Source organism: Diplodia corticola, assembly GCF_001883845.1.
Source record: "Diplodia corticola strain CBS 112549 chromosome Unknown scaffold46, whole genome shotgun sequence".
NCBI lineage: Eukaryota > Fungi > Ascomycota > Dothideomycetes > Botryosphaeriales > Botryosphaeriaceae > Diplodia > Diplodia corticola.
Genome location: NW_017971525.1, coordinates 187,872 through 210,872, shown reverse-complemented (window position 1 = coordinate 210,872; position 23,001 = coordinate 187,872). Strand labels below are relative to the sequence as shown.

Here is a 23,001-nt window from a genome sequence, read left to right as displayed (position 1 = left end):
ATGACAGCCGTGATGGCTCCCCAGCACAGCGGTTCATGGCAACGGCACATGGCCGGCATGAGCGTCCCCGCCATGTCTGCCTCCTACGACAGCCAGTCCCGCCTCCAAACCTCTCCCATGGTCAACAACAACATGCCCTCGTCGCAGGCCTACACCACCTCCCAGATCGACCAGCAGCTACCCTTCTTCCAGACCTGCGGCCCCCAGACTTCCATGCCCTCCTACTCGACCTCTTTTGCCTACGAGCCGCTGGACTCGACATCGCCCTTCGCCTTCAACCAGGGCTTCGGCGTCAACTACCAGCAGACCCACCAGTCGTCCTCCTCCTACCTCCCCCATTCGTCCTACCCCTCCGGCCTGCCCCAGAGCAGCTATCAACTCGACAGCAGAGGCCACCCCGTGAAGCCCGAGATGGGCTCGCCCGTCGAGCCCTACCAGCAGATGGGCGAGCTGAGCCTGGGCAGGGAAGACTACCAGATGGTCAGCTCCGGCGAGTCGGACAACGGCAGCGCCGGCATCAATTTCAACACAGACGTCGACACCCTTATGAGAGCCATCCAGGCCAAGCAGAAGACGCCCGAGGAGCAGCAGCAGCAGCAGCAGCAGCAGCAGCAGCAGCAACAGCAGCAGCAGCAGCCGCACCCGCAGCACCGCCCCGCGCCCCAAGAGGTGAGTTGAGACATGCGTAAGCAGAGGCTGTTTCCAAGCTGATCCCTTCCCGAAGAAGCCTCAGAAGAAAGTTGGCGAGAAAGGCAAGAAGAGATATGAGTGTGACATGCCCGGCTGCAACAAGAGCTTCTACCAAAAGACCCACCTCGACATCCACAGGCGAGCGCACACCGGCATCAAACCTTTTGTAGGCTCCCTGCGCTCCCAAGACTCGAATCCAGCCAGGACTGACCCGCGGGTGCAGGTTTGCAAGGAGCCGTCATGCGGACAAAGGTTCTCCCAGCTTGGGAACCTCAAGGTACGCTCTATTCCGGCAGCCAGCCGACTGGGCAGGCGCTGACGGGGAACAGACTCACGAGCGTCGCCACACCGGCGAGAGGCCATACAATTGTGACATCTGCGGCAAGACTTTCGCCCAGCGCGGCAACGTGCGGGCTCACAAGATCGTCCACCAGCATGTGAAGCCCTTCACCTGCAAGCTTGACGGCTGTGGCAAGCAGTTCACGCAGCTTGGAAACCTCAAGGTAAGCCGGACAGCGGACCCGAGCTCTACAGATGCTGATGCAGAGAACCAGTCGCACCAAAACAAGTTCCACGCACCAGTACTTCGCTACTTGACAAACAAGTTTGCACAAATCCGCGATACCGACACTGTGCCTCCTCACGACAAGGAGCTGTTCGAGTATTTCGCTTCCCTGTACAAGAACTCGAACAAGGGAATCAAGGGCCGGGGCAAGGACCGCCGCATCTCTACCATTCCTTCCGCATCCTCTGGCAACGGTGCCGCATCCCCAACTGGCAGTTTGTCGTCTTCCTCGTCGACAACACCGGTCGCTTCGACAGCACCACAGTCTGCCTTGTCCACGCCCGTAAGCAGCACGGCCCCAATTGGACCGTATGGCGCTAGCAGTGCAGCCGTCGGGATGACGAGCCCGTACAGCACAGTCTCGACGGCCAGTGGGCGCTCTTACACCAGCGCTAGCACAGGTGCAAGCATCTTGCCTGGATCGGCGCGCTACAGCCACAGCGTCAGCAGCCGCAGTCCATCGCTGAGCAGCGTGGACTCGGAGATGCATGGTCAGCAGCTCCACCAGCAGCACAGCCCCTACTCCGGCTACGGTACCGCAGCAGCACCCGCAACAAGCTACGGTCTGCCCCCGCCCCCGCCCCACCATCAGCAGCACGCGCAGATCTCTCAACAGCATGTGCAGCTGCCACCGCCTGGTCAGTACTTGCAACAGCAGCAACAGCAGCAGCAGCAACAACAACAGCAGCAGCAACAACAACAGCAGCAGCAGCAACCACAACAACAGCAGCAGCAGCAGCAGCAGCAGCAGCAACAACAACAACACCACCAACACCAACACCAACAACACCACCACCATCATCATCAGCAGGCGCCTCATGGCTACGGAAACTTGATGTATTAGACGGCCGCGTTCCGCATCGCAGCGATCCTCACGGCCGCACTTTTGAACGAGCATGGCGAATCGAAAATGGTCTTCTGCTCTCACACGAATCGTACACGTCTGAAGGAATGGCTTCAACACGCGCATATATACAGGAGGATGCACAGGAGTCAGAAGCATCTCGAGCATGTCACATGGTGACCTACTGAAGCTTGCAGTAGTCTGAATGTCCGGGTTCTTCCGGACAGGGCTTGTATGGCGGTGTTGTCTTACGATGTTCATATTGCTCCATTTTCATTTCGATACGTCATGTATTTCTCCTTTCGGTTGTTACGCGGGCGTTGACTACGGTGGCCGGCTGTTTTACTACCAAGTTGGCATTAGCGAGTTCTGAATCTAGGGTTCAATTACCCCGCTCGTCTGCTTTCGGCTTTTCCTTACCATCTCCATGTCCTTTCGGACAGCACCACACTGTATGATTATTCCCTACGACCACGTTGGCCTTCTGATTTTTCTTTTTTCTTTTGTCAGCCTCATGTTTCTTTTTACGGTTCGTTGCTCGAACGCGGATACCCCCCTATGCTTCATCATACTTGGTCCTACAAGTCCTCTTGCCCGCAAAACTACAATACCATTAGCCCCTCCAGATCTCGGGTCATCGACCCAAACCCGAAGACGCTTTCAGCCCTCTCCTACGCGTCCCACAACTCATGTATCACGTCCAGCGTCGCTTCCGCTAAGCAGGACCACCACTCCTACACTAGGCCGAGAGACGAAAAAAATTTGTCGAAATCTAGTTTTAGCTAGTGGTCTCCTCTGTCCATCTCTCTTTCATGTTCCCTTTAACGTCGGTTGTTCGCTCTTTTTGTGTCTGCAACAGTGGCTTTAGATCACAAAACGAGCTCACGCTCACCAGCCAGCACTATTAGCTCCGTATGGCATCGGCGTCAAAGCATGTCGTCGTCCCAGACGACAACTATCAGCCATCTTACCAAGACAAATTTATATCGATCAAGGGATAGTTTTTTGGCCCATCTCCTGCTCAATGGTGAATGTCGCTGTGTCTTGCCTCCCCCTGATCTACCGGAAGCTCCAGCATTGACTGTGTTCTCTGCTTTGCTTTCCTCGCCACGACCACATCGTCAATGCAGTTGACAGGCCTACGAGCTTCGTATCGCCTGGTGCTTCCCTCTGCTGCCTTGCTGCACCTCCGCCTCATCACCCCCGCCTCGCCGTTTCACAGAGAGAAAGAGTCGCCGGTTTTGCCACCACATGCCTCTCCGAGTAGTTGATCGTCGAGAGTCATTTTCAAGATGATTCCTTCCGCCTTGAGCGTGGTTTGCCAAAAAAAAAAGAAAAACCTCCTCAGCCCCCTCGGAGTGTAGCCTCCGGATGTGCAAATTTGAAAGCCGTTTTGGAGGCGAACCGTAGCGCCCCTACTTGCTTCCCTACGATTTAGGCAAGGAATGTCGCCTAAACAAAATGCATAGGTAACAGAAACAGACTAGCAGACATCCCCCGGCGGTAGCGCCGCGGAAAAAAAAAAGTGGAGATGTAGGTATTGGAATCCGTGCTGTGACGACTCGCGCCAAGTCACTGCAGTAGCTGTTTGCTTAGTTCGGAAGGAAGAGGAAGTGAAGGAATAATTCTCGTTGATGTTAATTGGTCGGCAGGGGGGACGGGTGGGGCTCTGCGTTCTTCGCCTTTCCAAGAAAGAACCCGAAACCCCTGGTAGGCAAGGCTGACTTGCCAGGCCTATGCTCCTATCACACAATCTCATTCTTGAAACCCTCCAATCGGCTTTGCGGTAATTCACCTCCCCCGTGACTCATAAAGACATACCTGAAGCATCAAAGCAAAGAGTCTTGCTTCATCTAAGCAATATGGACCCCGAGACATCCATATCACTTCCTGATCAGGCTAAATTTGCGAGTAAACTCACATGGGTCTCCAAAACAGAGGCTTCCGATATAGAACAAAGAGCAAAGCAACGTCTCGGGAGCTCCTGAGGGGGCCGGGTGAGAGCAGCTTCGAAGTCTCGAAGCCTTGCTCGTGAAACCTCATTACGCGTCGTGTCGCCTCTCAGGCTCAAGTCTTTCCCGGGGATCAACGCCGAATGCTCTTGCTTTGCTTGGCCAACACGCAGCCAGGAGATTGCGTAGCCCACGTCCCTGATTCTAGGTTCACTTGGCGTTACATGCAAATTGTCAGCGGTCAACCGGGAATCAGAGTGGGCTCACGGAATCTACAGCTTATGTTGTCGTCCATAGATCCCAGAAGTACCTGCCTCGTCGTGTGTAGCCAGGTAAAGTGAGAACAACCAATCGCCCTGACTAAACTCTCCAGAACAACGGGTTAGCAAAGAACAAAAGACAAGGTAGAACAACGGCCGTCCACAAGTTTTGTTTTCCTAGCCTCAGTTACGATGTGCCGTGCCGCACAACCAAAGTTCTTCACAAGCAACGTGTCCTCAAAAAGCGGACAAGGGGATGTAAACCCGGCCACATGCCTTGCGAGGCTGAGCAGAGCGGAGAAATTGAAAGAAGGCGAGGGAGGGAGCTGATCCGATGGCCGAGCCAAACACATGACGATGAGGCGGAACTCGGTCCCGCCAAACCAGTTCTGTAGCACTGCTCGGCTTCTCCCTTCCCCCTCCCCGGTATAAGCCAACGCACATGTCTCGAGAAGGGGGGGGTGGGAGGGTAGGGCTCTCTCGGATGAGAGGCGCTGCCATGCGGACATCGCCACGAGGACACTGTACGAGGTGGGGGGTGAGGGAGAGACAAACGTCGACGCCCACGCTCATGCCCACGTACTCAGGTTCTGCACGCACGTGGGAGAGGGCCGCGAGGAAGGACTGGAAAGGGAGGACTAATTGGGCGGGTTTCAATCTGGTGTGAGCGCCCCGTCCCGCACGTCTCTCCCTCGAGCGACCCGAACTACGTAACCGGGTGCTGTTCGCCGCTGTCAGATGATGCGCTCTCCTTCGGTCGTGTGTACGCTCGTCCGACGGATGTTCATGTCACTGAGGCCTTCCACACGATAGCCCCCCTTGCAGGAAGTAGACGGTGGGGCGAACAGACTGCCTCAGCAGCGGGGTCGTCCGAGAGAGCTCCAGGATCCCTGCCCTTCTGAGCTATGGTCAAGCTCCCAGGTCTCACGGTTACTCAACGCAATTAGTTCCGAGATCCTGCTGGAGCACGGTGGTGGAATCGTTGCGGCGAGCTACAGATCAATGGCAATTGCAAGCAAGCAATACCATGCTCTTCGTTGCTTTAACCGTGGTACAGGCATTGCACAGAGCTACGTATGCATGGATCTGCTTGCGCTCGCCCCATATTCTGGGGTAATACTTGGGCAGCCAGCGGTCAACGCTCAAATCTCGGAAGCCCGATGTCTGTCAGCTCAGGCTTGAATAGCGGTCAGCACGTCTATAAACGGTGCACGCACTTACGCTATGATGACCGCTTTCAAGAGCCGTACATTCTACATTATATGCGACACGCAAGTAAGCGGCCAGCTTCAATTCAACGGAAATCGGCAGAAAACGCCCATGCAGAGCCGAGGACAATGGCCGGCTTGGCGGTCTCATGGTGTCCTGGCCCAGCAGTCTCTCCCTGAATGCCAAGGTTGTTGGCACAGCTCGAGCTTCGGAGACCAAGAGGCCGTCTCCGAAGTATGCTGGCTGGCGGTAGTGGCAACGACGCTGCCCTGGATCCATGCGGCATAAACGCCGTCTACGCCTCACTCCCGACGAAGTGGTTCGATTCCAACATTGGCGCGGGGCTGAAAGAGGCCAAACGTGCTCTGTGGAAATGTGGCGAGAAGGAGGCGCGATACGCGTGCGTTGTCGGCTGGTCGCGTACCTAGGATCTGCCTGCTTGACGACTGAGTGCCTGGTCCCTGCCTGGCACTGAAGGTCCCGAGGCAGCGATGCCCGTACCCACTTTTCGAAAATGCCACGATCCCGGTTTTTGTTGTCTGCTGGCCTAAAGGGCGGGGCGGTCCTCTTGGTCTGCAGGATACGTCCTCGCCTGCAAAGCTCGACCCAGTCTGAAACATCCGGATGCCTGGAAAGGACATGATGGGCTGCAGGCTGCAGCAAACAGGGCCGTCAGGCCACCAGAACAGCATGCAGTGCGGTTGATGTGCGGGCTGCTGTGCGCGCCGACGATGCTGCATGTCACCGAAAGGCTTCGCGGCACGGCAGCGCTGCACGCGCAAGCACGCGCAAGACGACGACCGGTCTCCAGGGCGTCGACGTCGACCCAGCAAAGCGGTGCAGATGTCGGTTTCGTATCGCACGGCAGCAAATGGGCAGGGTAGCACAACACGCTTACCACGCACCCCGCTCGGAGCGCCAGAGACCCAGCAGCCAGGTTTGAGGATAGACGGCCAGCCAATTCCGGGCGTAGACGGGTGAACGGGACCTGGCCGCACGCCCCCCCCACAGGCTGTGCAGGTGCTACCACAGGCTTTTCCTCCAGCGCCGGCAGCATCACTAAAAGCGGGCAGGGCATGCTGCTGACAGTCGCGGGTGTTCTGGCCGGCAGTGGGTCGTCGTCCTGCCTTGCTCGCTGCATAGCGTCACACAGCCGAGTCGACTAGCTCTTTCCGACGCCCGCTCTGTCGGATTTCCCGTTGACGCCCTCGCTCGGCGGCAGCGCCCAGTAGTGCGCCCAGTGCGACTCGCCGGCGCGAGACTGACGGCTGCCGCAGACCGACGACAGCGGCCGGGCGGAGCGATTCGTATGCGCTGGCCGTGTCATGCGGAACCTCAGCTCCGGAACTGCAGATTAGGTTTTCTGGGCAGATCGTGATGCTTTGGCTTCCCTGTCGCATTGCGCAGGCGGCGGGCCAATGGGGGCCGTGCGTGCCGCCAAGCGGTGAGTTCTTCATCCGCGTGCACCGCGTGCACCGCGTGCACCAGCTCTTTCCGGAGCGCAGCGTTGGGGGTCAAAAGCAGGCGGCCAGACACCACGAGACGCCGGCGCTTGAGTCAGCGCTTCTGTCGCACATTGGTTCCTAGACCAAAGCTCCATCCGGCGCTGCTTGCTTCGACTGCCGCCAATAACGAGGCGCAATCTCGTCAACGAGTTACGCGACAGGGCAGATGGTGACTTGACGGCCCTAGCACGCTGGCTAACGGCATACGGCGCATGGGCGACAGGTCCGGCGGGAGATTCATCGCGAAGGTAATTAGTGGCACGGCAGGAAACGTGCGTGCTCACGAGGGCAGGTCGGCCGGCTGTTGAAGAAGATAGCGCGGTGGTGGGAGCGAGGGCCGATGCTGTCGCGGGCAAGCCACCAAGCCTCGCTGCACGCCCTGTCAACGTCGACCGGCAGCTCGTGGCCTTGACGATCGCGGCGGCGGAACATGGGAGTTGGCTCGTCTTTGCAGTCCTGCTGCCCGCGGTGGCGGAAGGATGGCCGACGAGTGCGTGGCACAAAGGTGGCGGCATGACGGAGGCGCTGCAGCCGAGCGAGGAGGCATGGGGGCGGGAGCTGTGCGAGTGGGAGGGAGGGCGGAGGGCGGAGAGCTGCTGGCCCGGGGGAGAGGAGAGGCCGAGCCCGATCGCCGATATACCGAACTGACGCCTGCCGAGCGCACTGTCGGGTGGCACTGGGTTGGTGCTGGTGAGGCGCGCGCGAAAGAAGAGAGCGGAGTGCGGACGGCGTGTTTTTTGGCAAGTGGCAAGTGGCAGGTGGCAGGTACCGACAGTGACGAGAGTGACGAGAGTGACGAGCAGCCCACTTGCTCCAGCGGGCGCTCCAGGAACAGGCAGCCGGGCTCGCTCGCCCCTTATCTTATCTCGATCTGGCAGTCGCGCCGTCATCTCCCTGGCGGCGCCGAGCGCCGGGCGAGCCTTGATCAAATCAGATGGGGAGCTCCATGCCACCACTCGCGGGCGGGCGCCGTTGTCGCAGGGCCGGAAAGGGGCAGCTCTTGGCCGGGCGGCGGAGAGGGCTTGCCACGGCTTGCCACGCCGGCGACAGCTCATCACTGCTTCGTTGCTCTCCGACTTCGCCGCCACGCCGCGAGGTGTTACGTCACGTGGAGCCAGCACGGCAGCTCAGGCCGCCGCAGCTTATTTGGACGTGGGCAGCCGGGCAGCCGGGCAGGCACCTGCGCACTGCGCACCTGCGCCGGCGCGAGTGGGCAGGCGCGGCCGCAGGTGGCAGCGCCGTCTGGAGCCCCGCGACGGGCGGGCGGCGACGTGCGGCGACTCGCGGCGACTCGCGGCCACGGCGACGCAGGGCGCCGGCGCCTTTGTAGCTTTCAGGAATCATGCGGTTGTCTCGCGCGAAACTGGCCATGCGTGGGCGGTGGTCCCCAAGTCAGCCCCAAGTCAGCCCATCCGATCGCCCACGGAAAGATTGCTGCCGTGCGCCTACCGGGCGGCGCTAGCCTCGGATGAGCGTAGCCCGAGTGGCCTTTTCGTGCCTGAACCAATCACGGCCGGCCGCGCGCCAGGGTCTTGCGCCGCCGCAGGTCGAAAAGCGCTCGAAAAACGGCCTCACTGTTCAGATGGAGTCTTGTTTAATTCCGCCTGCCCACGCTGCCTCATCTCCACCGCCGAGCCTTCCGGTCTCGCTTCTCCACCTACAAAACACCGCCTCCTGCCCGCGATCCCTCTGCGCCGCCCGACCTTATCTGATTGCGCCGCCCGACGCCTGGCTCAAAAGGAACCCGCGACCAGCTCCGCGCTCTAAGCCCCTTTCACTTCGCTGTGCGCCATTGCGAGGCCCAACCACCACCACCCGCCTCTCCGCCAGAAGCCTGACACCCCGGCGCGAGGCCGCCCCTGCTCTGAGCCATGGACGTCGTGCTCGAAGCCTTCGACACCTACCTCTTCGACTACATCTACGCCTTCGCCCTGCCCTCGCCCGCCGCGAGCCTGGGCAAGCCCGCCGCCGTCGCCAATGCCTCGTACGCCGCCATCCCAGAGATGCCCTCGCCCGCCAATGCGTGGCAATTCGAGCCCGCGAGCCAGTACCTCTCGTTTCCGCCCTCCGACTACGCGTGGATGAGCTGCTGGGCCCGCGACAACCTGTACCGCCAGGCGCTGTCGCTGTTCCTCATCACCTGGTACGCGCCGCGCCCCAATTGCATGCGCTGAACTCTGGGCTAACAGACTGGATGCAGGATCTTCGGCCTCGTCGTCTACTTCCTGTGCGCAACCTTCTCCTACGTCTTCGTCTTCGACAAGGCCACCTTCGCCCACCCGAAATACCTCAAGAACCAGATCTCGCTCGAGATCGCCCAGACGATGCGCTCCATGCCCATCATGAGCATCTTCACCACTCCTTTCTTCGTCCTCGAAGTCCGTGGCTTCAGCAAGATGTACGACGCTACTCAGACCGGCCCCGGCATGTGGTACGACATGATCCAGTTCCCCTTCTTCATCATCTTCACCGACTTCTGCATCTACTGGATCCACCGCTGGCTTCACCACCCCAAGGTATACAAGTACCTCCACAAGCCGCATCACAAGTGGATCATGCCCTCCCCGTTCGCTAGCCATGCTTTCCACCCGCTTGATGGCTTCGCCCAGTCTCTGCCCTACCACGTCTTCCCCTTCATCTTCCCGCTGCAGAAGTTCGCCTATGTCGCGCTTTTCGCCTTCGTGAACATCTGGACCGTCATGATTCACGACGGCGAATACATCGCCGAGAGCCCCGTCATCAACGGTGCCGCTTGCCACACGATGCACCAGTAAGCTCGCCCCGCCCTCTCAAACAATTGCTGTTCCTAACCAAATGTCTGCAGCCTGTACTTCAACTACAACTACGGCCAGTACACCACCCTTTGGGACCGTCTCGGTGGATCGTACCGCAAGCCCAACGACGAGCTATTCCGCAAAGAACTCAAGATGGCACAGTCCGAGTGGGAGAAGCAAAGCAAGGAGATGGAGGCCATTGTCAAGGAAGTCGAGGGCGAGGACGATCGCACATACGACCCGGATCCCGCCACGTCCAAGAAGCAGCAGTAAGCGGCTCCACTGCATCCCGGCTCGAAACGGCGCCTCGCGAGCGCACTGTCAGTGCGGCCACCCGACTTCGGAGCCGGGCCAACACGCTTTCCCTTCCTTTTTGCCACGCGTCACCGCCCCAGATTCCGAATCGACAAATACTACCTTATAATTCTTTACGACATTTTCGATGGGGGTTGACGACTTACGACACTTTGGGACATTTGGATTTTGAGTCGCTATCGACGCGCGGGCGAAGAAAAGAGAAAGCATTTTTGAGAGCTTTTCCGCTAGGTTGTCTGCCTGGCGGACGTGGCTCACGGAGGATCCATATTACTCTCGATGTGGATCCCTCCCATAGTCCTCAGCGTTTCTGATTTCTTTTCACCGCCATTGACTTGGTCGGTGATTGGAGAATAAGATGCATGCAACGACTGATGCATGGCATCATTTGCGAAGCCGGCTCCAAGGATGGAGCGGCTTCAGTTATGGTTTGGAGAAACCACCAGGGAACGGGAAAGAGCACCAAAAAGGAAAAGGCCAGTGATGGGGCAGAGAGTATAGTCTTGTGCTCCCCCCATTTCACTGCTAATTGTCGCAATCAACACGATTGCCCAACACTGAAAGGAAAAACAAAACAAAAACCCTTTTGATCAACAACCCCTCCCCGTCTATCATTTGTTTGAGAGATGTGGTATGGTAGTCGATGAAGAAAGGAAGTGGCGGTTCAAAGTCTCCCCCACACACCATCTCACCACAATAAGCTCGACTTTGGTTCGCTTCTGATTCATGCCGCCACCCCCTTCACAACCTTATTTCCACCAATGTATATATTTATAACCGATAATCCCCCCTTTAATACCCCGGCGATTAATGCATGGAAAGAAAAGACAATCGTTTGACACTACTACTACCACTCTACCTTGGGAATCGTTCCGTGACTAGGCGCTCCGTTTTCGTGTGACGTGAAAACTGAAAGAGCTAACCCAAAACAAAACAAACAAACAAACAAACAAACAACAACACGGTGCCTCCTGTGATTGCCCTTGTCCCACCCAGTCCCACCCAGTCCCCTCCGACACGCTCCTAAGAAGATAGAAGCCGTCGGGGCCGCGCAACAGATACGTTGCTGTTCGCGCTGTGCATCCGCCAATCGCATCAATCAATAGATCTCCCCCTCACAACGCAACGGGAATGTAAAGTCTATGCCGAAAAATTCCAGCTCAGAAAGTAAAAATCGCCAGCCATCAAACTGTAGAGAGATTCCGCACACACCTTTTGGCTTTTTCTCTCATCTACGCTTTTGCAATATGGAATAAGAAGAAGAAATAAAAAAATCAAAGGGCTCCAGGTCTGTCTGTCTCTGTCTGTCTGCGTGCGTTGGATTTCAGTCGTACGCTTGGCTCGAATCATGTTCCCCCCCCCATCGCCAGTACACATCTTTCCTTGGGATAGACTGAGGCGGCAGTAGCCATCAAAGAAAACTCCACATACACACAAACACACACATGCTGTCTCTCGCCGCAGCTTCTCCTTCCAGCGGCTCGAAATGGAATTGATCGAGAAAGAAAAAAGGGGGACAAAACACTTCCAGTTCTCGTGATACCATTAAAAACCCAAATTTCCCTAATGAAGCCCGACCCTTTTTGCTCCCCGCCCCTGTGTGGAGAAAAGGGCGGAAAGCTCTCTCCCAGGAGGTATCAAATCCTAAAAAAAAAAAAAAAAAACACCACGCTGTGCTGTGCTCTCAGGAAGCGGAACGAGATGAGGAAGCAAGAAGATACATAAGCAGCAATATGACCCTTCCATTGCCATCTGAAAGGGTTACGCTCGAGCTCGTACTGCCATAATTCGGCATGACCAAAGCTGAGCGCCTTGAAAGAAGCCTAAGGCAATGAGCCGCACCCGACACTCAAACCCCCCTGCTATGGTGGCGAGCGCATGTTGAGACGGGCGTCGATCAACGGGTACGGCTCGAGTTGTACCATTGTTGATCATCGTAGTAATTGTGGGTCTGTGGGGTGTTGTAGTTTCCGTTCACCGAATGCCTAGGCCTAGAAGCCATTGGAGGGCCTAGCGAACTCGGTGGACGATTAGCACTCTGATCATGATGGTAATGTGAAGGGGTCACCGGGGCCGGCGGGTGGGAAGGGTACGCATTATGCGCCATGGAAGGCTGACGGAAACGGTCTGGAAGACTATTGGGCGTACTGTAGGCGCTGTTCGTTCTCTTGGCCGGACGAGGTGGTTCGTCATCATCGCTCAGCGTCAAGTCAATGACCTCTTGCTTGCGCTTCCCACGGTTACTGCCCGGGACAGCCGAAGTCGTTGAAGGCTCACGAGACGAGACTGGCGGTGTGTTGACACTGTGCAACGGTGTCGTAGACTCCTCCTTCTTCATGATAGGCGGGGCTGAGATCTCCACAAGGTCATCGTCGCTGTCATCTGGCGGGCCTCTGACTCCGCTTGCTTCACTGCTCGGTGTCGTATGTTGGTTCTTCATCTTATCCGCCGTGCCTGGGGACCAGGTGCCGTCCGGATAGATCCTGGCTTGATCAGTTGACGACGTCGTCTTAGCGAGGATATCTTGCATGTATCTAGTAGCTGATCAGCGGCGCTCTCATCTTGCAATAGACGGAATCAATTACCTATCCACAGCGAGCGCCTCGTAGCTGACGGTTTTACTGCAGATTGGACAAATCCACGTGGGCGCTTGTTCCTGCAACTGAAGGAACGACATAGCGTCGAAGCATTCATTGTGTGAACAGACAGTGGAGCGACACGGCATGGCAATGCGAATGCCGGCAACGGGATCTCTGAGTGAGACGATCTGAGACTCGATTACAATGTCCGGGTCTTGAGCTCGTGCCCGCACTGCACCCATGTCAGGGTTAGCTAGCCTTGAAACTGGAGGTGAAACATACTTTCGTCCATGACTTTATCCTTGGTAAAGATTCGGTTGATGCGGCCTGCGAGCTCCGAAACCGAATGCTTCCGAGCCAGATACACGACCATGTGAAACTTCTGTATGCGGTCAATAAGGACACAGCATCAAAGGAAGAGGAGTAAGGGAAAAGCCTGTCTTTATGGCATGCTTCGTGCCTGAGATAGATTTACCCTTTCCTTACTTGCCTTCTGCGTCAATGCGTAGGTGATCTGGATGTTGTTATTGTAGCCCGGGATCTTGCGTAGGAATTCCGTAATATCTGCAGGCCGAGTGGAGCCAGGCTTGTTCTTAAGGCCCTTAAAGTTTGACCTGACCTCATCCCCATTGATCTTCACCTCCAGTTGGTGTGGGAAAGCTATGTCGGCAGCGGCGTAGTGGGCGAGGACCGGATCGGCGGCTGAGAACAGCATGGCGCGCGTCGAAGTGCTTGACTTGAACCTATCACAAATGTCCGCCGGTAGCTGAACCGAGATGGTCGTGCTAGTCCGGTTGTTGGGCAAGACTTCAGCCCCTAGATTAGTATCAGAGGGCGTCGAGTGGTGGGTTCGAGCATGCGACCTCACCTTGGAGCTCGACTGTCGGAGCCAAAGCCTCCTCCACATCGTAGAACGGGCTCTGCTTAAACGAGAAGCGGGCTGTGTCTTGCCTCAGTATCCTCGACGGCCGAATTGGGCAGGTATACGTACGCTGATAGCGCGGACGCGACGGAAGATTCACGGCGGATACCGAACGATAAGGGTTCTGCATGGTGGCCGGGTTGATGGGCGAGACGGAGTCGGGGTAGTCGGGCAGCTGGGGTGGATGAGGCGTGGCGGGGGGTGTCGCGCCGTGGTTGAGGATGCGATAGCGAATGCGGGCGACCGCGTTCTCGTCACCGCGGTGGGCGAGGTGACTCAAGTCTGGGTGTAGACGGACGGATCAGCGCGATTCGCATGTGCCAGGCTCGGCAGTGGTGGAGGTTGGTCTCACATTGGATGATGCGCTGCTGCAGCACTGACTTGACGCCGGACACGGGCAGTTCTTCTGACCTGCATATTTCCTTCAAGTCATTGTTTATCAGGCTCTTGAGGCGCGAGTGGAGGGAGTTGGCTTGCTGCTGGAGCGACTGTCCAGAGGCCATGGCGGCGCGGCGCAGCGCGGGCAAGGTACGAGGGCGGAGGGGAAGCGAGAAGGCGATGTACAGGTGGAGGCTATGCTGCGAGGCACGGGCGTGGTGCGGAGACGGCACGGGCGCGGGGTCTGGAGTTGCGCGGGCGCGGGAGGAAGAGGGGAGGTCGGGACATGCTGGGGCGCGAGCTGGTGTTGAAGGGCAGACGTCGTAGTTGCCCGTTCGGTCACTGCTTCACTCCAGCCGCCCTGGCGCCTGCCCCGGCACGCGTTTCGCGCCGTCACAGCGCGGCAGCAGAATTCTAAGCATTGGTCTCCGTCTATTGCGCCCTGCGCCCGCCGCATCCACGCCATCCAGCGCGCATCGTGCCCTGCCGCTCGGGGGCGTGCTGCCGGCGGATCGGAGGCCAGCGCGGGCACCGCAAGCCCAGGGCGCCAAGCCTGATGTAAAATCTGGCCGCGCCGCCCTCACCGCCCTGGCTGCCTGCCGGAACTGCTCCGCCTGCCGCCACCAAAAATTCCCAGCGCAGACTCAGCTCTCTACTCTCCCCCATCTTCACGACACATCCACCTCGCCCACCCTCCCGCTCTCGCACGACACACGTTATCCACCATGGCAAAGGGTGCTCGCTCCAGCGCTCGCAAGACGAACAACCGCGCTCTCAAGGCCAAGGTCTTCGGCCCCGTCGAGACCGCGCGCACCGAACGCCTGTCGCAGAAGCTGCTCGAGCTCGCTCAGCAGCCCGCACCCCCGAAGAACGAGATGGACATCGAGAAGGATGGTGAGCGCGCCCCGGCCCCGCGCCATCTCGCGCTGGTTGCCGCTGACACTCCCACAGAGCCTGAGCACAGCGCCGCGCAAGGGAAGGCTCCGGCCGACCAGGCAGAAGGTTCGTCAAAGTGCTTCACTTGGCCCATTCCGCCCTCGCTCCTAGCCAGCACAAAACCCACCAAGCAGCACATTGCCGAGGAAGAGGCATTTTACCATTTCCTCGGGCTGTCGGGCGATATCGCGGGCTTCTCCGCGGAAGGCGATCTGGGTTTGCACTTTTGACAGCCTTGAACATCGCGGCTAACGCATTTGATTTGCGCAGCTATGGAAGTTGACGGCGCGAAACCTTCCATGTCGAGTCTGAAGAAGAAAACCGGCCGCATTCAGAAGAAGAGGCGCGGCAAAGCCACCTCCACCATCAAATTCGACAACTTGCGCAAAGGGAAAGCCGCCGGAAAGAAGAGCGGAAAGCGGTAGTGTTTTGAGCAAGGATTGCGGCAAACGATACCCCATCGATGAACATAGCATTTGCAACGGCGTTCGCTACAGGTCTCCGGCGTTAGGTTCTGGTAATTTCTGGCATGTTCCACACACCACGGAGCTGGATCAGGGTTGAAGTAGAAATACTTGTCTCTCAAATCGTCTCGCACATGCAGTTGCCCAACATTTCGTGACTCCCATGCCCTTTTGATTTATTTTTTTGGCCACCGCCACTGCACAGTGGGTGACAGCAATCGGCCCACCTACATGGGCCGCGGAATCCTATTTGGATACATCTGTATTGTTTTGATACTCGCATCTACATCCAGATATCTGCTCCAGCTACTGATGAAGAAAGATCGTTTAAAACTAAACCTACATCTACGTTGGCACATTTGCTTCAACTGCCACACAAAGGATCGCCGTAGGTCAAATTAATTCGTCACGTACTGTGACTGTACATCTAACAGTCCGCCATCTTAGCCACCTACTTGGATTTTTGGCTTATACCACGCTGTCAATACAAACACCTATCACACATAAATACCTCCACAGCCTCGCCCATGTAATCCATCGGACACCATGCCACACTTCACTACCATGAGAGGCTACCCCGGGCGATCGACAAACGAAGCAACGCCACCTCCCCAGACAAATGGCATCCACGTCCACCGCCCAACTAGCACGCAGCTGGCCAACCCCCTCGCGACCAGACCAATCACCGCCGGTGGAAGGATCTCACGTATAATCGTACGTCGACCCCCACATCACCCCCTCAAATCATATGTCTCAACAAAGGCCCTTTTTCCCCAATGGGCTCCAGAAAAACCAAGCACCCCTAAGGCCCCTCCCCTCTCCACACCAGACCCCTTTCCTCAAAGACCCGTACTGATAGAAATGTGAAAAATCTCCCCAGGAAATAATCGACATCACCGACCTCCCCAACGGCGTCCACGCCCCCATCTCGACGCACCGGCGCACTCGCGCCAGCAGCGACAGCGGCACGAGCGTGGGCGTGGGCGTGGGCGTGGACGCACCATTTGCAAACAACGACGGCGACGGCGACGGCGACGGCGCCGGACCCGTGCGTCCCGTGACTTCTTATTCTTTTTCTTCATCTTCTTCATCATCTTCTTCTTCCCCTCCATCGTTCGTCGTCGCCGGTTATGGAATCAGCGAAGACGGACGCAGAGCAGCGACTGCGCCACCACCGGCGACGACGGGGAACGACCGACGATCGGGCAGTGAGTATGATGACGATGACGACGACGACGACGACGACGACGACGACGATGAGGAGGAGGGCGAAGGCGGTGGTGGTGGATACCACGGTGGTGCGGCATCGTTGACGTCGTCGTCCGTGGCTGGCCGCAGTCGTTATTCTGGTGAGAGGGGGAGGGAGGAGGAGGAGGAGGAGGAGGAGGAGGAGGGGCGGGAGTTGCGCGCGGGGAGAAGCGCGAGAGGAGGGGGTTCCGGGGCGGTGGGCTCTGGTGAGGAGCGGACGGCGATGAGGGACGGAGAGCTTGGGAGCGGGTATTATGGAGGAGGAAGAGGATGAGTGAAGGGGATTGTGGGTCGGAGCAATAGATCTTAATGGGAGGCCGAAATCGACTACCGTAGGGGCCAGAGACACCGTTGGCCATGGCGATATCCTGTAATCATGGATTGTTGAACGAAGTTTCACATGATTTGAATGTAAAGCTCGATAAGTGTACTCAAGTGCCTTGAGACTTCCATTTTCACTAATGGTATGCACGAGGGTGGATACAAGATTTTCTTTGTTATGTATGGTTGTTTTGTTGCGATGACGATATAAAATCATCGTTGAAGTGTGAGTAAATTTTCCTCTATTGTTGAAGCAGAACGAGTATCAGACAATCCATAGAAGCAGGATAGCATTAGTAGAGTATGTTGTATGATTCAGAGAAATAACACTTCCTGTGCGGGCAGATTCATATTCGGAAAGTGTGAATTCCTGTAGCCTAACTAAGCAGACCATCCAGAACCTTTCACTACGAGTCACCACAGACGATCTTATTTTGTTCCAATGCAGAGCTTCTCATTACTCGACGCCTCACTAAACACACTTACATGGCCTACAACCCCTCAGAAAGGGAAGTAGGAGTTTTTAAAAGAGGAAAATCACATTAAGGTTTCGAATGTTACACGAAGGAATGATGACTCTTTCTCCATTGAGCACGTGAGAAGTAAGAGAGGAAAAACAGAGGGACAGAAGAGACCATTCAAGCCATGCCACCGTAATGATGATTTCCATGCGCTGTCAAGCTGAAGCTCGAAAAAAAGGAAGGCCGCCAATCCTCAGGAAGGGCGGCAATCTCCTTTATTTTTTGGGTTTCCGTTTGTCGCTTTCAGCCAAGAAAGTGAGGATTTAACCCCTTAGCACCCGCATTCCCCAAGACGAAACCGCACAACCAGTTCTCGTAAAACTCCGTTTGTTTGTCCGCGTAGTATTCGTTCAAACCAAAAAGCCCCGATGTTTATCATGACGACGAAGACATGCCGGAGAGAGAAATTTGTCTATCAAAAACAGACTGCAGTGAAAAAGACGCCCAACAATCAGCACCACACTCCTTCGGCGTGCATTAGCGGGATGCCATAGGAGTGCCTGCACTTGAAACTGGTCCTGTCGAGGGCCTGACACTTGAGTTGCCCCGGTCGTCGAAGTCGGCAAACTGAGGGTATTCCTCCGTCTCCTCCTTGAGTTTGCTGACACACGTGTCCTCGATGAGGTTGGCATCTTGATACAGGATACTCGTGTCCTCGTTGTATGTGCGGCAGTTATTGCACAAGACCGCCATGTCCTGCCTGAACTGCCGTGTGTGCTGGTACTCTTTTTTGTTGATCTTCTTCTTGATTTGGTCCATGCAAACAGGCTTGGTGATGATCTGATAGTAATCTGGATACTCGTAGCGGTCTGGCAGTAAAATGAACGGGTCAATAATGCCGCGCGGAGCAAGGTCTTCCCCAGGTGCCGGGGCTTCTTCCAAATCGTTGAGCGTCTCGAAAACATTGTTGAGGATCTTTTGCAATGCCTGTCGGTCCTCTGGGCTGAGTGTCTCATTGGTTTTGGCACCACGCCCACGCTTGCGAGGAGCTGGAGTCGTGTCGCCGTCCAGAGATGCTTCGTCCGCTTTCCGCTTGTCGGCCTTTGGTTTGCGACCGCGCTTCTTGGGCTGCGGCTCTTCCGAGCTCTCGCGAGATACAGGTGGAGACTCGACAACCTCGAAGTCGCGAGTAGTGCGCTTGTCCTTGTTTCCAGCGCGCCGTTGTTTGGCAGCTTCCTTGCGGGCAATGGCTGCTTCGATCGTATCCTCGTCGTTGTCGACAGCCTCGAGCCATTGCTCTTCCGTGAGACCATCGTCGTACTTGACAGATCTCCTTTCGCGAGCACCGCGACCGTACGTTTCCTCGACCTCTTCAACAATAGCGGTATCGTCATTGACGTAAATGTCCGGCAATTCCGCCTCGGAGAACAGGCGAGGGATTTTCCGGTCAGGACCGTATCGGTCGTCGTTGGCTCGCGCCTCATCGATTTCACGGAAGACGACCAGCTCGTTATCGGAACGCATCATGATCAAGTTGAGATCCTCATCATCCATCTCAGCTTGCTCGAGGTTTTCGGCAGCTTCGGCGGACTCAAGCATGATCCTCAACATGGCGTCACGTTCTTCGTTCGTGGACTTGTTATCGAATTTACCGGCCTGGATGACCTTGCCGTCCATGTCGAGCTTGAAGTTGGCCCGCTCTAGAATCTTCTCCTCAACAGAGTTGGAACTGATGAGACGGAGAATGCGGACCTCGTTCTTCTGACCAATACGATGAGCACGATCCTGGGCCTGCAAATCCTGATGGGGATTCCAATCAGAGTCGTAGATGATGACGGTATCGGCAGATTGGAGGTTCAGTCCAAGACCACCAGCACGGGTGGAGAGCAAGAAGCAGAAGTACGGGGAATCGGGAGCGTTGAAGAGCCTCAAGAGGTCCGAACGATCGTCAGCTTTCGTTGAACCATCCAGACGCAAGTATTTGAGTCCTCTCAGCCGCAGGAAATCTTCCATGATGTTCATGATTTGCGTCATCTGGAAGAACATCAAGACTCTGTGACCGGTTGCTTGGAACTTGGGTAATATCCTGTCGAGCAGCTCGAATTTGCCTGCGGTACGCCAGAGAAGATCGTTGGTGCCTCTTCCCGGGTTGATTTGATCTTCAACTTCTTCGAAAACGAAAGGATGGTTACACAGCTTGCGGAGTTGCATGAGCATGTTGCTCAGACCACGCATGCCGGTCTTGCCGCCCTTGCCGTCGCTGACCACGAGTCTGTTGTGGTTGACGAGCTGTTTGTACAGCTTGGCCTGGAGGGCAGAGAAGGTACACTTAATGACGCGCTCCTGCTTGTCGGGAAGGTCCTTCTCGACGTCCTTCTTGAGACGACGCAGGAGGAAGGGCCGAAGCACCTTGTGAAGACGGCGAATGACAAGCAGCTGCTCTTCTTCGCTGAGCTCCATCTTGTCTTGACCACCAGTATTCGCGAACGGCGTGTTGAACCACTCATCGAATGACTTGACAGACTTGAAAATGTTGGGAAGAACGAAGTTGAGCAGCGCCCAAAGCTCAGGAAGATTGTTCTGAAGGGGAGTACCGGTAAGAATGAGACGGTAACGCGTGGTGTAGTACTGAGTGATAGTACTGCTGAGCTTCGAGTTCGCGTTCTTCATACGATGACCTTCGTCAACGATCATGTGCAGCCATTTGATCTTGCTGAGAATCGGGCGGTCCTTGATGATGAACTCGTAAGTGGTAAGCAACACCTGGAACTGCCCCCAGCGGATCTGCTGCTGTTGCTGTTTACGCTGTTGAGGAGGGCCCTTGTAAACGATGCGTTGCACACTCGGCGCCCACTTCTCGAACTCGTTGTTCCAGTTCGTGAGAGTACTCAGAGGAACAATGACAAGAAAGGGACCAGGCTGCTGCTTCTTCTCGATCAAATAAGTGATCAGACTGATGGTCTGGATGGTCTTGCCAAGACCCATCTCGTCAGCCAGAATACCATTCAGGTTGTTGTTGTACAGCGAAATCATCCACTGCAAACCCTTGAGCTGATACTCCTTCAGCGTACCACCAACCAGGTTGCTGGACTGTTCGTAGACCTCTTCCTTGACACGGTGAGCAACCTCGTAGTAGTCGACCTTGTTCGCCTTCCTGTTCGGGTCATCCTCATCGAGATCACTCTCGTCTGCTTCAGACTCGGATTCGGGGGCTTCTCCACCCCATCTGTCGGTAGCGCTTCGCTGTTGAGCTTTGACAGAAGCAGCTAGCTGGTTGAGGAAACCGTCGGTTTGCTTGAGCAGGTGGGAAATACGTGTATCCTTTGCTTGACCCAGAAGCTTCAGGTACGTCTCCTCGTCGTTTGCCTTCAGAGCCTGGAGACGCTGTTTTGCCGTGCGTTCTACGCGCTTCTGCTCCTCCTTTTCGATGTTCTGGTGAGTCTGCATCATGGCGCGGCCAAGGCGCTGCATGCGAAGGCGCTGGTTCTGTGCTGCCTTCTGAATTTCCTCTCCACGGGCGAGCACAGCCTTGAGCTGATCGGTCTGCTTCTTCTTTTCCTTGCTCTCCCGAGCATCGCGCTGTTGCTTCTCGAGCTTCTCGGTGATGCGAGCTTCGCGAAGAGACTGCTTCTTCACACGGCGATACATGGCCCGGTTGGCTGTCATGGCCAGATTATCCGCATACATCATCTGCCTTCCAATCTCCTGCCTAAGTGCACGCTGCTTCGGTAAAAGGCACAGCTTCTTATACTCGATCAGGGCCTTCAGCTTCAGGTTCTTCGCATGCTCATCCGTAGGAGTATCCGATCTGCTTGTATCCCAAATGCCGACATTTGCTGGCAGCGCCTCGAGCTCCGCCTTCCTAGCCTGGATTCGATTGTACAGAACAATTTCGCGTTCCTCGCGGACCTTGTCGACGTCGACGCCCGGGGGCATGATGCTGGGCAGGATGGAACGGCGCTCACGGACGCCATGCTCGGTGTATGTGATGGACTTCGGGAACATTGAGTACGGGTCGGTCGTCGTCTTGAAGCCCTTGTGGGCATTTGACTCTTCCTTTTTGGCATCAGTAGCGGCAGCCTGGGCGTTATCCAACACTTGGCCAGCAGCGGCAACACGCTCAGCAGGAGTCGGAGACTTGGTGGCTTGCTTAGAAGGGAAAAGGGCCTGCTGCATCTCAGGTGTGATAGTCATGTTGCGGGAAATGCGCTTAAACGCAGCGATTTGAGCCCGCAAGATATTAACCTGCGCTTGGGTGAATGCAGGGTGCGCACTCGGAGTCGCAGCCTTGTCAGCGCCAGTGGATTGTTGTGTGCCGGTGTTTGCACTGGTGTCATTGTTTGAAGGCAGTGTAGGCGTCCCGGCGGTAGCGGCGGCTTGACCATTAGCAGAGGGCGTCGAAGATGCTTGCGCACCGTTCGTAGCAGCAGCATGGGCAGTTCCATTTTGCTGCTGCTGTTGTGCCTGCTGCTGCTGTTGTAATTGCTGCTGCTTCTGCTGCTGTTCCTGTATGTACCGCTGGCGCTGTTTCTGCAGGTTCGTTTGCTGCGAGACGGCGGCAAGCAAATTACGCGCCTTGATGAACTCGGGGTCGGATTCGGATACGTTCTGCGCCTTCATCTGTTGATATTTCTGCGAGGTGGGTCAGCACGCATGTGCAGCATGGGGATGGAAAACCGGCTGGAGCGACAATGCGTACCATATACGTTGCCTGAACCTGCTCCTTGGTGAGGCCTGGGGGCAGGGAGGGTATACCACCTTGGCCAGGGCCAGGGGTGCCGTTGAGTGGCTGTACAGAAGCCATGGTGGGGGAAATCGCGTGTCTTCAGAAGGCCGACACCGTGTGTTGATCGCAGTGGACGCGCCACCGAAAGAGGCCGGAGCCGAGGGTGACGCGAAGATGAGAATGGAGCGGTAGAGGTGACCAGGCGTTGAGTGCTGCCTCAGAGCATCCTCGTGCGGTGTGCAAATGCGCCTTGCGGATGCGCGTCGCGATGCGGCCGGCGGAGGAGGGCCGGGGAACAGGGCGGCCGTCGCTCACGTCGCGGTGTGCAAATTGGAGGGAGGCGAAAATGAGCGTGGTGCGGTCGTGCAATGGCGCGGCGCGCGAGCGTGCAGGGGAAGCGGCACGCGTCGCTGAGGGTCGTGGTGATGGGGCGGGGAAAGCTTCGGGGGTGCTGCGATGGGCGGGTTCTCGTCAAGCCGTCGATGCTCACAGAGGTTGAGCGCGAGGCAGACCGTTCAGCGAGAGGGCGCAATGCCAAGTCCAAGTCCCGGCCGGGCTAGCGCGCCTCCCAAAAACGTCACGTGCGATCCCCAACAACGGGCAGGCACCACTCCACTCAACCACTTTCCGGCTCGTCCTCGTCAGCACACATCAGAACTCGACTCCGTGCTGTGATCCCCGCCTCGATGCACCTTTTGGCCACCGTCTCCATCCTCTCAAAAATGATGGATAAATCATGTGACTCACGGATTACTCTGAGTGAGACCCGCATGGGATATCTATTGGCCCTGGCGGCTCACGCATGAAGCAACCAATCCCGCAGTCCAAGTAGCGGGTCCTGCCGCCCTTGCA

At 56.7% G+C, this 23,001-nt stretch overlaps 6 protein-coding genes across 6 annotated transcripts; 4 read left to right on the top strand and 2 right to left on the bottom strand.

Moving 5' to 3' along the window:
* Positions 1–2,099, top strand: BKCO1_4600072 (c2h2 transcription factor; the record flags this gene model as incomplete). The annotated part of the gene is made up of 5 exons (XM_020276334.1): positions 1–669; positions 725–856; positions 914–967; positions 1,020–1,193; positions 1,245–2,099. 5 exons carry the CDS (start codon positions 1–3, stop codon positions 2,097–2,099), a joined length of 1,884 nt encoding a protein of 627 aa, XP_020127911.1.
* Positions 2,100–8,896: 6,797 nt separating this feature from the next.
* Positions 8,897–10,072, top strand: BKCO1_4600071 (c-5 sterol desaturase; the record flags this gene model as incomplete). The annotated part of the gene is made up of 3 exons (XM_020276333.1): positions 8,897–9,168; positions 9,226–9,795; positions 9,850–10,072. 3 exons carry the CDS (start codon positions 8,897–8,899, stop codon positions 10,070–10,072), a joined length of 1,065 nt encoding a protein of 354 aa, XP_020127910.1.
* Positions 10,073–12,011: 1,939 nt separating this feature from the next.
* BKCO1_4600070 (miz zinc finger protein) lies at positions 12,012–14,118 on the bottom strand (the record flags this gene model as incomplete). The annotated part of the gene is made up of 7 exons (XM_020276332.1): positions 12,012–12,648; positions 12,700–12,925; positions 12,976–13,075; positions 13,169–13,500; positions 13,562–13,633; positions 13,685–13,897; positions 13,968–14,118. 7 exons carry the CDS (start codon positions 14,116–14,118, stop codon positions 12,012–12,014), a joined length of 1,731 nt encoding a protein of 576 aa, XP_020127909.1.
* Positions 14,119–14,718: 600 nt separating this feature from the next.
* Positions 14,719–15,354, top strand: BKCO1_4600069 (gpi ethanolamine phosphate transferase; the record flags this gene model as incomplete). Its single annotated transcript, XM_020276330.1, has 2 exons — positions 14,719–15,145; positions 15,200–15,354. The coding sequence occupies 2 exons, from the start codon at positions 14,719–14,721 to the stop codon at positions 15,352–15,354; spliced, it is 582 nt and encodes a 193-aa protein (XP_020127861.1).
* A 585-nt stretch (positions 15,355–15,939) lies between these two features.
* BKCO1_4600068 (uncharacterized protein) lies at positions 15,940–16,915 on the top strand (the record flags this gene model as incomplete). The annotated part of the gene is made up of 2 exons (XM_020276329.1): positions 15,940–16,107; positions 16,274–16,915. The coding sequence occupies 2 exons, from the start codon at positions 15,940–15,942 to the stop codon at positions 16,913–16,915; spliced, it is 810 nt and encodes a 269-aa protein (XP_020127901.1).
* Positions 16,916–17,960: 1,045 nt separating this feature from the next.
* BKCO1_4600067 (rsc complex subunit) lies at positions 17,961–22,227 on the bottom strand (the record flags this gene model as incomplete). Its single annotated transcript, XM_020276328.1, has 2 exons — positions 17,961–22,055; positions 22,123–22,227. 2 exons carry the CDS (start codon positions 22,225–22,227, stop codon positions 17,961–17,963), a joined length of 4,200 nt encoding a protein of 1,399 aa, XP_020127883.1.
* Between the last annotated feature and the right edge of the window lie 774 nt (positions 22,228–23,001).